General features: G+C 43.3%; 1 protein-coding gene across 7 annotated transcripts in view; it reads right to left on the reverse strand.

Annotated features, from left to right (window-relative positions):
- VEPH1 (ventricular zone expressed PH domain containing 1) overlaps window positions 1-16,934 on the reverse strand; it is a 197,960-nt gene that overhangs the window by 121,496 nt on the left and 59,530 nt on the right. For all 7 annotated transcript variants that reach the window (XR_012788028.1, XR_012788027.1, XR_012788029.1 and 4 more), the window contains exon 6: window positions 10,532-10,741. Coding sequence is in view for 4 of the 7 variants with exons in the window: in XM_075570553.1 (XP_075426668.1) it covers window positions 10,532-10,741 (210 nt within the window). In the remaining 3 variants the exon portion in view is untranslated. The remainder of the gene's footprint in view (window positions 1-10,531; window positions 10,742-16,934) is intronic.

The following is a 16,934-nucleotide window of genomic DNA, read 5'->3' on the forward strand; positions in this document are numbered from 1 at the left end:
TAAAACAAAGTGTGTTTATTGAACGCAGTACAGATACACTTCTCATAACCATAGATATGCATAAATAGCATGACACAATACACATGGCAAATTAAAGCTTTCGGGAATCATTCTCTAGTAGGTTCCCGTCCTATCCAGAGGAGGTGCTTATCTTGAGTTACCCGTTGTGCAGAATGAAGTGGAAACATCTCACTCGAAGACAGCGATGCATTAAGAGCCTTCAATAGTGTAGGGTAGTGAAGAATATATATTTTATATGACTCAAGTTCTCTCATGTTGTGTGTTTGTGGTAAACTGATAGATGTCAAAGAGTAGAACACAACCAGGGGACTCGCCAGGAGAGTGGTTAAAATATGTTGAACTAGTTGACAATATACAGGAAAAAGGTTATATAGTTTAATTGTTATTGTATTAATAAATAAAATGGAAATGTTCAAAATATGTAATAATCAAAAACAAAATGAATTATATATATATATATATATATACAGTGTTCGACAAGCCTATACATTTGCTCGCCCTGGGCGAGTGGATTTAACCCCCGGGCGAGAAAATATTGGCCCAAGCAGCACACGTTTGCTACTAGGTGGCGAGTACATTTTTTTGTGTGGCGAGTACATTTTTTGGTGATTTGTCAACCACTGTGTGTGTATATATATATATATATATATATATATATATATATATATATATATATATATATATATATATATATATATATATATATATATGCAAGATTTTATAGTATGTACAAAAATGTATAATTTCCAATAAAAAAGATTTTACAAACAATAAAAAAAGAACCTTCTATATTGGCCGATTCAACATGCGTCCAGGTTACAGTGGGGCAACCCTACAAGAACAATGCTGCATACTTCTCCCATGAATATATGGCTTCCTGATCCTCTAACAGGTGCTTACTAATGGACATGGCACATTACTAAACTGTACAATAACAAATAGTGACAGGACAGAACTAGCTGCAGACTAGACAGGTGGAACCCATTTACAGGACATTACAGTACATGAGGGCCTCAGTCAGAAGTCTGAAGAACCTGCTTCTAGAACAAGGGTGTGGCTATTTATACCCTCTATGCTGACATCATAGATCATGAAGTAGCTTCCCCCACACGTACCACATTTAACAGAGATCTCGCCTCTCCCGTCGCCCTTACCACACCGTCTCATCCGGTCCAATGTTCAGAACCACGAACTGATCACGTGAAGGCTCTGAAGAGCAATCACGTGATCCAGAAGTTCCGGAGAGTCAGTGACATCAGAGGTGGCACAACGCTCTCGCACTGAAAGGGTGAATGCATCTTTAACTGTGCATTGCAAAAGAAAGGCACCTTACAATGGACATATATGTTCTTATTAATTTAGCCGTTTCCCTTGGGTTTAACCATGCATTCCCTCATTAGCAATAGAAAATGGGAAAAGCACTAGGATTTATTTATTCGATAGATCTGGTGCTATGTTAGTACCAGAATTGCACCGAAGAAAGTTTGATATACGACCCCACTACTGTTCAGCATCATAACCAGAAGCAAATGTAGCAATGGGCAATAAGGGAATATACAGCATGATATTCTAAAGACGGAAAATGATCATGTATGTGTAATGAAATAGTGGAAAAGGAAACGACTAACTTATAATCGCAAAGTGTAGCTTAGTGTAATTCTCAACAGAATAATCAGCATGCAGAATTACATGTCACTTACGCATGATTTTGAAAAGTATTAGACAAATTAATGTAAAGCTTGTGGCATCGATTTCTTACCCTTGTTGCCCTACCTATAGGTTTATAGGTTATTATATAAATATATACGGTGTCATTCAGAATCCCTATTACTCCGCTTGTTTGCTTCAACCAGCCATGCTGGCAGTGAGCTCTGTCTCAGCCCACGGAGATTCAGACAAACGTTCTTTTGTTTTTATGCTAAACCCTATTGGTTGCGGAGAGGCCAGTGATGTATTGCAAAGCAAAAGAGAAGGCTGTCAATGTGTGTCTGATTGTATGTGTATAGAGCCAACCATGTACACAGCACTTTACAACATTAGGTAAATAATGTGCATTACAAACCGTGGGAATAACTGCAACAGGCAAATTACAACTTAAGGCGAATGTGGGGGGTGCTCGACTCCAGTCCTCAAGAACCCTCAACAGGGTCAGGTTTTAAGGATATCCCTGCTTCAGCACAGGTGGTGCACTCGAAAACTGAGCCACTGATTGAGCCACCTGTGATGAAGCAGGGATATCCTTAAAACCTGACCTGTTGGGGGGGGGGGGGGTCTTGAGGACTGGAGTTGAGAACCCCTGGGCTAATGGATTAATGAGTCACATAAAGCTTCCTCTACAGACACAGGGGGTGCTACAGTTTTAAACTAATCGGCACTGGTATTCTTAGTAGAGACTACAGTATGTTTCTTGTAGACCTACAGTATATATACCAGAGATGGACACAATCCAACACAAAATGGTACATGCACTGTACATGCATTTATTTCTGCTTGAAATCTTCCAATAGCAAAGTCAGAGAGAATGGAACAAAATGAAAATGTTAAATGTAACCACGTGATCCTTGCTGTCTTAGGGGGTTATTCATTAATCTGCTAAAGTGATAATAACGGGTAAATTCAATATACTCTGAATTAACGTCAATGGGGATTTCCGTCAGAAAATGTCCCGCACGGACTTTTCGTAGTATATTGAATTTACCCGTAAGGCTTTTTTTTTTTTTAAAGATATGTTAGGGCTTAATAGCAATGGAATCCAGATATACTTTATATTGGTCAAGTAAACGTAACAGAACCTACAGATATCTTACGGTCCCTGGTGATGAAATTATGTAATAGTTGCGTAGCTATAAAAAGAAAAGTCCTAGACTTATTGACTTAATCAGCCTCCTGCAAGTCATAGTCTTCAATAGTCTATTCATGGCTTATCATTGTGGGGTAGTTCTGGCCCAGATAAAGTATATCAGCCTGTTTCTCTAATATCACGCAAATTAATACTGCTCTTGGCCACGGATCAATGCACATTCTTGCTTGCTATGGCAGTGAGTCAAATACTCTCCTGGGTCTGAATCTGTGCAAGAGCTATGGTATAGCAAATTCACTGGAATTATCCACAAAACAAGAACATATTTTTCTTTCAATGTAAACGCCATACAATATTAATATATTTAATACTGTTATGATCAGAGCTTTGCTGGGGCAACTTATATCAGATATGGATAAAGTCTCTGAACATCTTGAAATATGATCGCATGCGACTGTGTGGAAAACAAATGTGAGCGGTTGTTTCCATGCAGCCTATTTATGCATTCTGCGTTATTGTCCTGCGTGGTGAGAAGGCATTGCGTGCCCCTTTGGCGACAGAAAGTAGCCCACACTAACCATGCTAGGCTCCAAATTCAAACCTCAATACTATAGATATAACGTATCTATTTCCTATAACAGGAGTGCTCAACTCCAGTCCTCAAGCCCCCGCCCCCCCCCCCCTAACAGGTCAGGTTTTCAGGATATCCGTGCTTCAGCACAGGGGGCTCACTCAGTCCCTGCTTCAGCCCAGGTGGCTCAATCAGAGGCTCAGTCGTTGACTGAGCCTCTGATTGAGCCACCTGTGCTGAAGCTGTGATATCCTGAAAACCTGTTTGGGGTGGGGGGGGGGGGGGCTTGAGGTCTAGAGTTGAGCACCCCTGTACTATAGGACGATAAAAATCATAATTCCACTGCAGCTCAAACCATCAGCACTGAAAATAACGTTTCACTATCCAAAGTTTGATTCCTATGTGAAAAAACAACCACCAAATTATTTTGAACTAGTATTTTCCAGTAACAAAATATTTTTACATGTGCTATAATATAATAATAATATAGTCCGGATGTTTCGGTTCGAATTTCCAATGGACCTTTACAAAGTAATCAGAGCTTCTGATGCCGGGCTTGGAAATGTAATGTGAATCGGAAGCAATTCTTCCCCAGTAGAGAAATGCAAAACTCTGACTCCGTTTCATTTCAAAACTGTTAGATTTTGCATTCATAACTGTTTAGAGCTAAATATCTCTGAAGTGGAAACAAATCCCATGAGTTATAAGGTGGTTTGTACTTTCTGACCCTCTGCTTTTTTTCTTCTTGCTTACAAATAAAATAAACCCTTTTATATAGTTGGCGAAAGGTATTCACCGGATATCACTGAAATCTGACCCGGAAAAGTCACGCTGATATCATCCATCACAGTAATTATGCAGTAAGATCCAAAGAGTAACAATATACTTTACTAGTTCAGCATGTTTCAGCTAAATACAACATCAAGACATGTGCAAAAGGATATACCAGTTACCCAGCAGTATGACAGGGTTTCCCATGACAGGGAAACGATTATAATAAGAAGTTCTTGATGTTGTGCGATTTCATTCAGACATTCACCATGTACAACATGTAATATTCAGATGCATGCTTCCTAATAGCCAACATTGCCTGCAATATTGTCGATCCACTGCATTTGGCCCAATGGGAAAAGGAAGTACCGACCTGTGCTAAATGTGGTCTGAACCAAGTTCTGCTTCTCAAGTTTTGTGCTGACATTTAAGAACTTCCTGGCCTAAGACCCAGGGTGGTGGAAACTTTTACACTGACTTACACAACTATATTAGCAAGTGACGCTTCTCTGGTTATGATGAGTTCAATGAAAGTAAATTCGCTGCTGTTTTTGCATTATTGTTTTTATGAATGTTGTAGGGTTGCCAGGTGGCTTCTCCAAAAATACTGGACACAATGGTGAAAGGTGCGATACGCTCGACACGTGTCCCACACACGCCTCTCACAGCTCAATGCTGTTTCCTCCTCTCCTTGGCCCCACCCCCAGACTCTTGACACCTCCTCTTGATTGGCGGCATTACCCATCAGCAGCCAATCAGGATGGGGGAAGCTGTCCAGCCCTCCTAGCAACAGCCCTGCTCTCTCCCTGCTCAGGGAAATCCCGCGGCCCCCCCAAGACAGTCAGGTTACTATGTCCAGAGAGGTAATACCGGACACATACATGTCCAGTATTAATTCTACTCTTTACTGGACAGTGTGTCCAAATACAGCACAGTCCGGTTCAATACAGAACACCTGGCAACTCTATGCTGGGTTCCATAGTCTGGGGGAAAACCCTTTGATTTGAATGGGGATTTCCATGCGATAGCGCCACTTTATAGAATAAGGCCCTTTAATCCTTTGTGGATACAGGGGTTAACACAGTAATATTGTGTAAAGTAGACTTTGGTTTGAGCCGTTACCTTTGGAATTGGATTAGTAAATGCATTGAATAAAAGGAAGTACAACATGCTAAGATATTCCAGGGGTGGGCAACTCCAGTCCTCCAGGGCCACCAACAGGTCAGGTTTTCAGGATATCCCTGCTTCAGCACAGGTGGCTCAAGACTGGGCCACTGATTGAGCCATCTGTGCTGAAGCAGGGATATCCTGCAAACCTGACCAGCTGGTGGTGGCCCTTGGAGACTGGAGTTTCCCGCCCCGGAGATATTGATTGTGCAGGCATTGTGTTACACTGTTACAGTACCTATATGAAGTAGCTTTGGAAAACACCAAAAGAGGGAGTTAGCGATGAGTTAAAAGGCACATGTGTAATGGCGCTGATCACATTCTGCGCCTCCATTGATCATTTGTAGCCACTTCCCTGTGTTTCCTGTTTAATAGGCCGCGTCCAGCGTAGTGTGCTGGTATCCCATGAAGTGAATTCATCTTCATAACCTTTGTGTTCTTAAATCTGAAAATGTAGCCAGGCTCAATTTAGACGTGTGCGCTGTGCTGCAATCCTTCTCAGTGGCTCAGCAGGAGACACAAACTGTTCTTCCGGTACGAGACAAATCTATTTCTGTTGAACCATGCCCTACGTTACTAAATTTAAAAGGACTATTCATGGCATTTGGGTCCAATGTTTAGCGTTTCACAAAACACCTTTAGTGCTTGAGGGACATTGCTTAAAGAGGCTAAACATTGCTATGCAGGATATAGCAGGATCTTTGACTGAGCCATCTTTGCTGAAGCAGGGATAACCTGAAAACTTGACCTGTTGATGGCCCTTGAGGACTGGAGTTTCCCACCCCTGGGATAGAGATACACTGGCGTAGTTCATTCAACTTTACTCTCATTCACAAAAAGAGCGTGCGTTGAAAACATGATCTAGAACTCATTGATTAGCACCCGCCGATAATGAAGTGATAAAAAAAGGATGTTGATCATTTCTGTTCAGTAGAAATTTGTATTTGTCATATTTTAGTGATGAAACAATAGGAGAATATAAACAGTATTTGACATTTCCTAATCACATCTCCTTCGAGAATAAAAAGAATCATTATTTGTTATTTCTGATGACATTCAAGAGCATGTTTTAATTACAGATTCCATTCATTTTCCTTCCAACTATAATAAACTGTAATCAAGGCGCATGCTAGGAGATGTTGCAGTATTTGGAAAGTATCACAGACAGAGCAATCCATTTCAAAAAGAAAAAACATTTTAGGAGATTAATTTGGCCTCGGGTCAATTCTGTAAATCACAAGCTCTGTTTCAGAAATGTATTAGCACCTATTTCTACTTGAATTGATACATTTCGTTTCATTGATTTACATTTCAGAGTTAAAGAACGAGAAAGCAATACATTTCGTGCTGTTCATTCTTAAGCAAGAAATACTGGCTCAAAATCTATATATTTATAAAAAAACGTTAAAAAAAACAGAGAAAGGCACATTAAAAAAAAAATTCTGATCTACTAGTCAGGAGTAATAAAAAAAAACCTTAATAAAATGTCTGTTATAGTTCCCCGCAGGGCAGTGTCGAAGTTTAATTATTATCTAGATCAGGGGGGCTCAACTCCGGTCCTCAAGAGCCCCCAACAGGTCAGGTTTTCAGGATATCACAGCTTCAGCACAGGTGGCTCAATCAGTCCCTGCTTCAGCACAGGTGGCTCAATCACTCCCTGCTTCAGCACAGGTGGCTCAATCAGAGGCTCAGTCTGTTACTGAGCCACTGATTGAGCCACCTGTGTTTAGGGTTGCCAGTTGGCGGCTCCAAAAATACTGGACAAATTGGTGAAATGTGCAATCGTTGGTGAGGAAAATGTTATTTATAAATTACCTGACTAACGTAATTTTTTCTAAATTTCACTCCAAGTATTCAACAATTTGCACCACTTTATATTCTGTTTCATAAAAAAATCTAGGGAGGGGTCTTGGGAGGGAGTGCCCCCCTGAGGGTGTTTTTAGGAAATAGAATATGAAATAGTGCAAATTAATGCAAATGGCTGCATGCTTGGAGTGAATTTTAGAACAAATGACGTAATGGTCAGATCATTTATAAATAACTGACCTGCAGTCATACAGGCCCGTGGCGAGTACTGCACCACTCCTCATCCTCTCTCTCCTTATCCTCTCACCCCCCTCCCCTCATCCTTGCTCACCCCCTTCCTTCATCCTCTCTCAACCCTCCTCCCTTCATCCTCTCACCCCCTCCCTTCATCCTCTCACCCCCCTCCCTTCATCCTCTCACCCCCCTCCCTTCATCCTCTCTCAGTCCCCTTCCCTCCATCCTCTCACCCCCCCTCCCTTCATCCTCTCTCATCCCCCCTCCCTTCATCCTCTCTCACCCCCCCTCCCTTCATCTTCTCTCACCCCCCCTCCCTTCATCCTCTCACCCCCCTCCCTACATCTTCTCTCACCCCACTCCCTGCCATTATCACCCCCACAGGACAGCCAGAAACACACACACACACACACACACACACACTAGGGTTGCCAGGTTGCTTGTCCAAAAATACTGGACACAATACTGGACACCCACACCACCCGAACACATAAAAAATACCCCCACACCCCCAAATACATTTTAAAAATACCCCCAGCCCCCCCAAATACATTTTTAAAATACCCCCACGCCACCCGAATACATCTAAAAAATACCCCCACCTCCCCAATATATATAAAATATACCCCAACCTCCCCAATACATATAAAATATATCCCTACCTCCCCAATACATATAAAAATATACCCCCACCTCCCCAATACATTTAAAATATACCCCCATCATCATCTCATCCCACCCTGGCCCTCCATCATCATGATCTCATCTCATCTCCCTAGGCTGGCCCCCATCACCATCTTACCCCCCCCATCCCCATTATCATCTTATTTCCCCCCTCCCCCTCATGATCATCTCACCTTGACCCCTCCTTCCCCCCTCCCTCCGCTCTATCCCTTCTCAGGGGAAATCCCGCGATTGGTTTCTAAGTCCGGAGAGGTAACACCGGCATACACATACATGTGTGTGTCCCCCGCACACATACATGTCCGGAGAGGTAATACCACACACATACATGCCACCCCCCCGTACACATACTTGTCCGGTATTATCTCTCATTTTTTACCAGACGGTGTAACCAAATACTGGGCTGTCCGGTTCAATACCGGACACCTGGCAACCCTACTTATGCTGAAGCAGAAAATCTGACCTGTTTGGGGGGTCTTGAGGACTAGACTGGAGACCCTACCTCCTTGTCCGGTTCCCTTCTCCGACTGGCATGGTCCCCCTCAGCACGCCAAATGTATCTATCTCACTGCCGAGATCCTAGCAACCCTATTGGCTGAGGCGCGTCAGCTGACTAACAGCCGCTGGGGCTGCTGGGAGCTGTAGTTCCCTTGCAGAGCCCTGGGTGTAATGGCCACTGCTATCCTGACTCCTGCGCATGCGCGAGGTGGAGCAAGATGGCCACCGCGCACTCCTATCCTTTCTGCCCATGAGCAAACTGCCGGTGCGCATGCGTGGCAATTAAAGATGGCGGCGCCCTTACCGGCGTCCACCCCGGAGCCTCCCTGCAGCAGCTCCTGGAGGTGTTCCTATAGCCGCCCGGAGCTAAGATGGGGAAATGGCTACATAAACAAAAATAGCCTGAATCGGGAGTAGTTGTGTTCAGGTGATGAACCCTCTCTCCTCTCCCACAAAAAAACAAGCAACCAGCACGGATTACTGCTATTAAAAAAAAATCAATTTTAAAAACATGTTCCTATTGCTTTTTAATGGTATTTTGAGCACTTAGCACTATGTGAGCATACGTGAATAAGTTATCATTTATCAACCAATGATGTATGTGCGTACGGTATATGTTTATTTGTATTGCGCCAGTCATGTGCATAGCTCCTCACAGCCGTAATAGCTGCAACATAATAATAGGAGACATAATGGGAATAAGCACTTCAGACATAAAATTAAACAATAGGGAAAGGAGTCCCTGCCCCGAAGAGCTTACAATCTAAGTGGTAAGTAGGGAGAACTTAGAGAATTCTATCAATGATTCTACATAGCAATTTCATGTTGGACATACTATAGTACAAAAAGATTACAAGTTACATACAGAAAGGTATGTTACCTAGAACTCTCAGATTGTCTTTTGACCAATAAGAAAATATTAATTTTTATGTTCGGAAATGCTAGTGATTTAGAAGTCCGCTGTCTGTAAATGTTTGCATACATGGTTGCTGCATAAGTACAAATGCTGTATACATACCCCAGTGAAGCAGCCAAGATTAATGGGAAATACTGCTGCCCAGAGAAACAGACATCAGGACACAAGGAGACAAAACTATAAACTTCCAATATTTTCTGTTATGTAAAATTGTTAGGTAACATAAATCGCGTTTGAAGTATGGTATTGTGTAACCTTTACCGAGGAGTAATCTAATATATCCAATAGTTTAGAGAAACAAAGGGTATAGGTGTTTTGGTTCTAAAAAGGTATACTGTATATTTTTTTTTTTTTAATTACGGAAAAAATGTTTAAATAGGCGTGAACATTTTATTTTTTTTACAAATGTACACAATTTGAAAGTAAATTTCAAAATGTTTGAAGGTTTTTTTTCTTTCATGAACCTCAATTTTTTTAGTTAATAAAAAAAAAGTTCAGATTTCGAACCCGCAAAACTGCCCATCTTTATTTTTCACAACCTGTGGCATTTGACGCCGAAGACGAGGAAGGAGGGGGGCGCGAGCCGGTGAGGAGAGCAGGCAGGGATACGCAGGGGGGGGGGGGGAAGCTTGCGCACCCCTGACCTGTGGCATGATTAGAAGGAGCGGCTCAGTGACTCCGAGACTGATAATAACGACACCGAGTTGGAATCAGGGGAATCTGGTTTAATTCCCGCTGTCATTCTCCTTGTGACCTTGGGTAAGTCACTTTATCTCCCTGTGCCTCCGGCACCAAAAACAGATTGTAAGCTCATCTGGGCAGGGACTGTATCTGCAACATTCCTGTGTACCTACAGTATACTGTCACTGTGAAGTGTTTTGAGTCCCATTGGGAGAAAAGCGCTAGATGAAATAAAGTTCTTATTGTGTGATGTACATTGTAATACTATGACAGGATGAAGGAAGGGGAGTTACGGCTTGTAACTATTACACGCTTTGTACTTCTTTGTGATGCTGTAATGGGAAACTCCTAAAGAACGACATTAGTAAATTGAGCTACATACCTCATCCACGTGCCCAACAGCTCCATAAATCTTCGATATCTGTCCGATAAGGCTCGGAAAAGTCTCACCAAATTCTTTTAGTCTGGAAAGAGAGCTGGCCAATGCAAGTGGCTCATATGCTGATATTTCTATGAATATGTTAAGGATGGCATCATTAAAGCTTGGGTCAGATAAATAGTCCATTAAAAAAGGAATTGTTCCTGTTAGAACCTATGAAAGAAAAAGAAAATCATTTCAGTAACTGGGAAAATAAATATTAAGAGCAAAGAAATACTGTATTATTACGGTTGCCAGGTGGCTTCTCCAAAATACTGGACTCAATGGTGAAAGGTGCGTCCGGTCACTATGTCCAGGGAGGAAAATACCGGGCACATACATGTCCAGTATTAGAGTACCTCTCATTTTTTACTGGACAGAGTATCCAAATACAAGACAGTCCAGTTCAATACCGGACACCTGGCAACTCTATGTATTATACATAAGGTTATCCACAATTGCATAGGTATGGGTATGAGTATTCTAATAACCCAGGGGTGCTCAAGCCCCCCCAATGGGTCAGGTTATCAGGATAATCCTGCTTCAGCACAGGTGGCTCAATCAGAGGCTCACGACTGAGCCACCTGTGCTGAAGCTGGATATTCTGAAAACCTGACTCATGGGGGGAGGTGGGGGGGGGGGGGAGAGGGAAGGGCATGAGGACTGGAGTTGAGCACCCCTGTATATAACCCACACTTTTAAATATAATGTTGGACCCAGAAGATAATGCTTTTTAATCAGCAGTGCAACCTACTCAGCTACAATTTCAGAAGTGTTAATGTAGGTGGCCCTGTAGGAAGATACGCGAAACAAAATGAATATATTAAAAAGTGGAATGTATGAAAGTAAATCAGGAAAAAAAGATTGTTTGTTAGTCCTGCCCTTTAACTAAACAGTGCTATTCCACAGCACACCTTCTGGCACATTCACTGAGCCCTTTAGTAAACATGGTCCTATTGTTTTCCTTATGGTGTAGCCCTGTAGACAGGACATCTGCATGTATTTGTTTGTTTGTCTACAAACACAAAAGTTTTTTTTTTCTGGAGAGTAAAATGTGTTTGCTATTTCCTCTCATATTATGTAGAGATTTGCTTAAAAGCAGCACTACAGGCTGCATTGCTTTTTTGTAATTATAGGATTAAAGCAGGGGATCTCCGCAGTTGAACTGTGTTAATTTCAGCTCGGGGGGACCTCCTGCTTTCAGAGATACTTAGCTCCGTAGAGGGTGCCAGTATCACTATGACGTGGGACATTTAAACACCGCCATTTCGTTAGGCACACAAGTTCCCCGCCACTGAACAAAGCTTGCCTTGTGTTGGCTGTTGAGATATGCAATGTTTTTGCATGGGGTTGTGAACCATGCAAAACGTGCCCTTTTTGAGTAGTGAAAAAAGCCGTGATTGAGTTCACAAGCGATCCGCCGTGCGTTAAGTCAATGCGCATTGCAATTTCCTTTAATATGCTAATTTGCTCAATTCTCAAAAATCGCTACATTCGCTTAATGCTGGAACTATAAATATGGCACATACACCGTGTATCGCTCACTGCCGGGCGATATTTGCTGAAAGCCTACAGATTTTGAGACGTTATTAGCCCTCAGAGGCTTGGCTAAACATTTAACAAGGAATTACATTTTTAGGGATAAAAGAAATGTAAAAGGCTGCGACTGCATTGGCAGCAGTTTTGCACATCTCTGGTTGGTAGTCAGGCCAGCAGGTCCGCAGCAGCATGCATGGGGTCTATTCTCGTAGCTCTGATGTGTCTCAATCCGCTCCTAAAGAGCCCTTTCTGTTCGGATTAGCAAACTGTGCTATTCTGTCAGCCCTTCTCGCATGTCCAATCTGTGTCTAAAAGGCATTTTTAGAAGCGGTTTCACTCCAGATCCACCCATCCGATCGGTTTCATTAACAAAGACTCCAACCCGCATTTTTTTTTACGACAGCTAGAATTCTCGTGGCTCCGTTATGCAAACCGCTTCTATAAACTCGCATTGTTTTTTTGAACACCACCTAAAGAGTGCGTGAGATTGGTATTGTGAATGACATACTACTAAACCAGAAAAGGTAAACCCAGTTGTGGGCTCTTTTCCTCTCTTCTGGGTGATATGATGATGGTACTAAAAAGAACTTTATTATTGTAGTATTAAAATAAATGGAAGTAAAATCCATTGATCGACGTTGGGGTGACCCTGTAGCAGCAGCAAGATAAGTGCTGGGGTCTAAAAAATATGTGGAGGACTGTGGTGTGTGAATAAATCTACTATGTCCACAGACAAATCGTTAACATATAAAATGAGCAAACCCTAATATAATAAATTAGGGGAGGAGGGTATAGACAACGTTATGAATATGCACCTGTATGTAGGTACCTGGCAACTAGTACTTGTCTATAAATCAGGAACTATGTCCTAATAGGGATAGCTTATGAGTCAGAGTATAAGCTGTATCATAAGAAAAACAGCAATAAGTCACCATAGCTAAACACAGAAGCAGGTTTCTGGGTGTATACCAGGTGCATACAGAATATCAAATTCCCGGGTGACGAAAGCTAAGAAAGTGTTGCAGTTTTGACCATGGTAAAAAAAAACGTGCAGTATGTCACTTCTTAGAGACGTGGTTTAGAAGATGAGATTTGCAATAAATAATAGGGTTTTTTGTTACATTTCCTTCCGCTACTTCTGAACATACCAAACCGTGCGGTTTAGCAACGACAAGTTCAGAGCTACAAGAATAGGCCCGCTAACCTTACCCTGCTACGGGCCTTATTCTGGATACGCCGAACATCCCACTGCAGCCAGCCCAAACAGCCACTTTGGCATAAACAGAATTACCCCCTAAACCAGGGGTGCGCAAACGGGGGGGGGGTGCAAGATTTTCCAGGCGCTTCGATTGCAGAGGCCACGCACTCTACCCCAAGGCATTTAAATTAAATGCTGGGGGACAGCGCGAGGCCTCTACTTCTCCTACCTAGTCTTCGGCGACACGTCGCCATGGTAACCCGGCATCAAATGACGCTGTGGGGTCACGTGATGTCACATTGCCATGGCGTCATTTCACGCCGGAGCCGAGCAGGGGGGGGGGGGAGAGCAGGAAAGGGGGCGCAGGGGGGAAACTGTGCGCACCCCTGCCTTAAATCCCCTGCATTGCTATGTTTTCAGTGGAGTCTTCCAGTAACACTTACTGTTTAGCAAAAAGCTGCCGGGTATGTGACTGTTAATTTCAATCCCGGCATGCAATCACAAACATATACGTTACATGCTATGGGTCTCCATAGAAAAGTAATCATTATTCTTTCTCTTTTTATTATTTTCTGTCTCTGCTCCTTGCTTTATTTAAACTCTACATTAATTGGTGTTAAAAGCTTTATGACTGGAAACATGATATGGGGATTTAAACAAGATTCATAGACATTAACTGACAATGCACCGAAACATCTCATCCTCCAACAGATGCTTTACTACGACATGCGATGAAAGGAAACTGTGCCGACATAAACGGGATTCAGTTTTATTAATCCGTTTGTTTTTTTAAAGGAGAACTCCTGGGGTCACATCAGTTTTACATTTTTTAATTATGTAGGTTTTAAGCAGGGCATTTCCAAAGCCGAACCCCGTTAATTTCAGCTCGGGGGACCCCCTGCTTCCCGAGATACTTACCTCCATAGTGGGTGCCATATCTCTGCGCAGTGTAAAGATCCTGCGTCACATGGGCCAATAGGAAGACACAAGGGATGGCGTTGAGGTTTACTATTGACCCGCAGGACGTGGGACTCTTAAACTGCCATATTGATCGCCCAGCCTGGGACAGGTAAGTATCTCAGGAAGCAGACCCCGAGCTGAAATACACAGCTCCGGGGACCCCCTGCTCAAACCTATTTTTCTATTTAAAGTGCTGTCAGGAGTGCAGCTTCAATGAGCTAATTACAAATATTTCAGCATCAGTAGCACTGTTCTGGAAGTGTTCTTGAATGGTATGAAGTTATTTACACTCTTAGGCCCGAATTTACTAGAGAGTGCTAAGTTTTAACATGCCTTAACTCAGGGGAGGCCAAACGTTTTTTGCGGCGACCCCTCCCCCTGCCTAACCTTCTCCGTTGGACACCCCCCTCCTTACCTCGCGCTGCGTCATTTGGGTCGTGTGACGTCACATGACCTGCAGCGTCATTTAACGTCACATTACCATAGCAACCGTGATGTCACATAACCCCGCGGCGTCATTTTATGCTGCGTTGCCATGGTCACGCGTGCTGAAGCCAGCAGAATCCCGGTAAGTAGAGGTTGCAGAGGCCTCGTGCGGTCCCATGGCATTTAATTTAAATGCCTGGGGGGAGAGCGCGGGACCTCTGCAACCGCCCGCGCCCCCCCCAAAAAAAATCTCCCCCAGTTTGCGCATTGCTGCCTTAACTGCTACTCAGGGAGTTGAGGTGTGCTAAAGCTTAGGACTCTTTAGTGAATCTAGTCCTTAAGGGCCTATTCTTTTAGCTCCGAAAGTGTGACAAACCGCTTCTAAAGTGCACTTTAAAAACCACCTTAAGAGTGCGCGAGATTGGTATCGTGAGTTACATCCAGAGCCTGAAATATGGGTTTGGCTGAGAGAGCAAAACCCATACGTCAGACTGGTGATGGAGTTAGCACCAACTCAGGTCAATCCGCTTCTAAAGTAAATACAAACTGTGCAGTCTGGCTGTTAAAGCATGCAGTAAGTCCAGGGTTGCCACCTCTCCGGGTTTGACCCGGCGACTCCGGGTTTCGGGCACTTACCTCCGGGCTACGGCTTTAGCCTGTCAATCTCCGGGGCGGTGACCGGATGTGGCGTGCTGCAGCAGCTGCGTCTCCGGCATTCCCCGGTAACCACCTGCAATTCCCCCTCCAACTGCAGTGAACATGGCTGCGCGGCATCAAAGGACGCCACATTGCCGTGGCAACTTGACACCACGTAGCATCATGACATCACGTGGCATCCCGTTGTCATGGCAACGTGGCGTCATTTGACGCCACACAGCCATGTTCACTGCGGTTGAAGGGAGAGTTGCAGCAGGATGCCGGGAGGCACCGCCGCACCACGCCGCACCACGCCGCTCCACGCCGCACCAAGCCGCACCACACCGCACCACGCCGCTCCAAGTAAGGGAAATTTTTTTTTTGCATTTTCTCCGGGTTGGCCTTCAGTAGAAGGTGGCAACCCCGAGTATGTCACTTTTTTAGACGCGGTTTGCAATAGAGAAAACTGTTTTTTCCGCACATTTCATTCCACTACTTTTGTACATGACAAATTGTGCGGTTTGGCGCTGATAGCTTTGGAGCCACTAGAATAGGCCCCTTAGTAGGAAGTGACATTGTCAGCTACGTATATCCTATTTACATGTCAACATTCCACAAAACCTTGTATCCACATATTTAACCCCCTCAACGTCAGAGGAGCACTCAAGGAGCTAATGAAAAGAACAGTCTTTTTCCATCACTGCGAGTGACCACTGCAGTGGTCAGTGTTGCCTATATCACTCTCCTTTGTCACATCAAAAGCACTGTTATGCACACCAAATCTGAAATGATAACTTTGTAGGTGCTAAACACATTGATGCTGTAACTGTATTCACAATGTGAGAATAATGAAGCAGCTTTCTAAAATAGTTGACTTTTTAACTCATCAAATGTTTCTCATTGGTTTATTTGTTCATACTGCAAAGGTTTAATTTTGGGAATTTGAGAACTGCTTCACTATGTAAACCTGTTACCATTTAAAACCCAAATGGCCTTCTGTATTAACTCCATCTCTGGAGTTGTTTCATGTCTGAGTGGATAAAGGATAACAATGCACGCTTGTAAGCGCATCTCAGCGGAACATGTGAGTGGTAATAAATGTTATCATGATAGTATTCTCTCCCATGTAAATTGGAATGTCCCTGCTTGCCGACGTACGTTTTGCTGACGCTTTCTCAAGGTAAAAATAACACATATTACTTCTCGTCCCACTGAGATGCACTTACAAGTGCGCGTTTTAATCCTTGTTTTTAAGTCTTGTTTTTCCCCTTCCTATTTAGTGTGTGGATAATATGTTTCCTGCACCCTACGACTTGATGTTCCTGCTTTTGCCCAAGTTCTTAGCCATATTTACTTAGTTTAAATTAGCATCCGCCCGACTGCAGTCTGTTTGCTTCCCGGTTCAGGTTGGTATACGATTAGGAATATCCCCTACCACCGATGGCTATATACTTCCAGCAGCTGTGTCTCGTGGACGCCGCTTTATACACAGAGGCGCGGTTATCTCTAGATGCTATTATACATCAGAGACAATAGGTATTTTGGGTTTATACTGCAATCTTTTGGGGCAGAGATTATCACTACAATGGCTTTTTTCTATCTACAGCT

The sequence above is a fragment of the Ascaphus truei genome, chromosome 14 (genome assembly GCF_040206685.1).
Source record: "Ascaphus truei isolate aAscTru1 chromosome 14, aAscTru1.hap1, whole genome shotgun sequence".
In the NCBI taxonomy this organism is placed as follows: domain Eukaryota; kingdom Metazoa; phylum Chordata; class Amphibia; order Anura; family Ascaphidae; genus Ascaphus; species Ascaphus truei.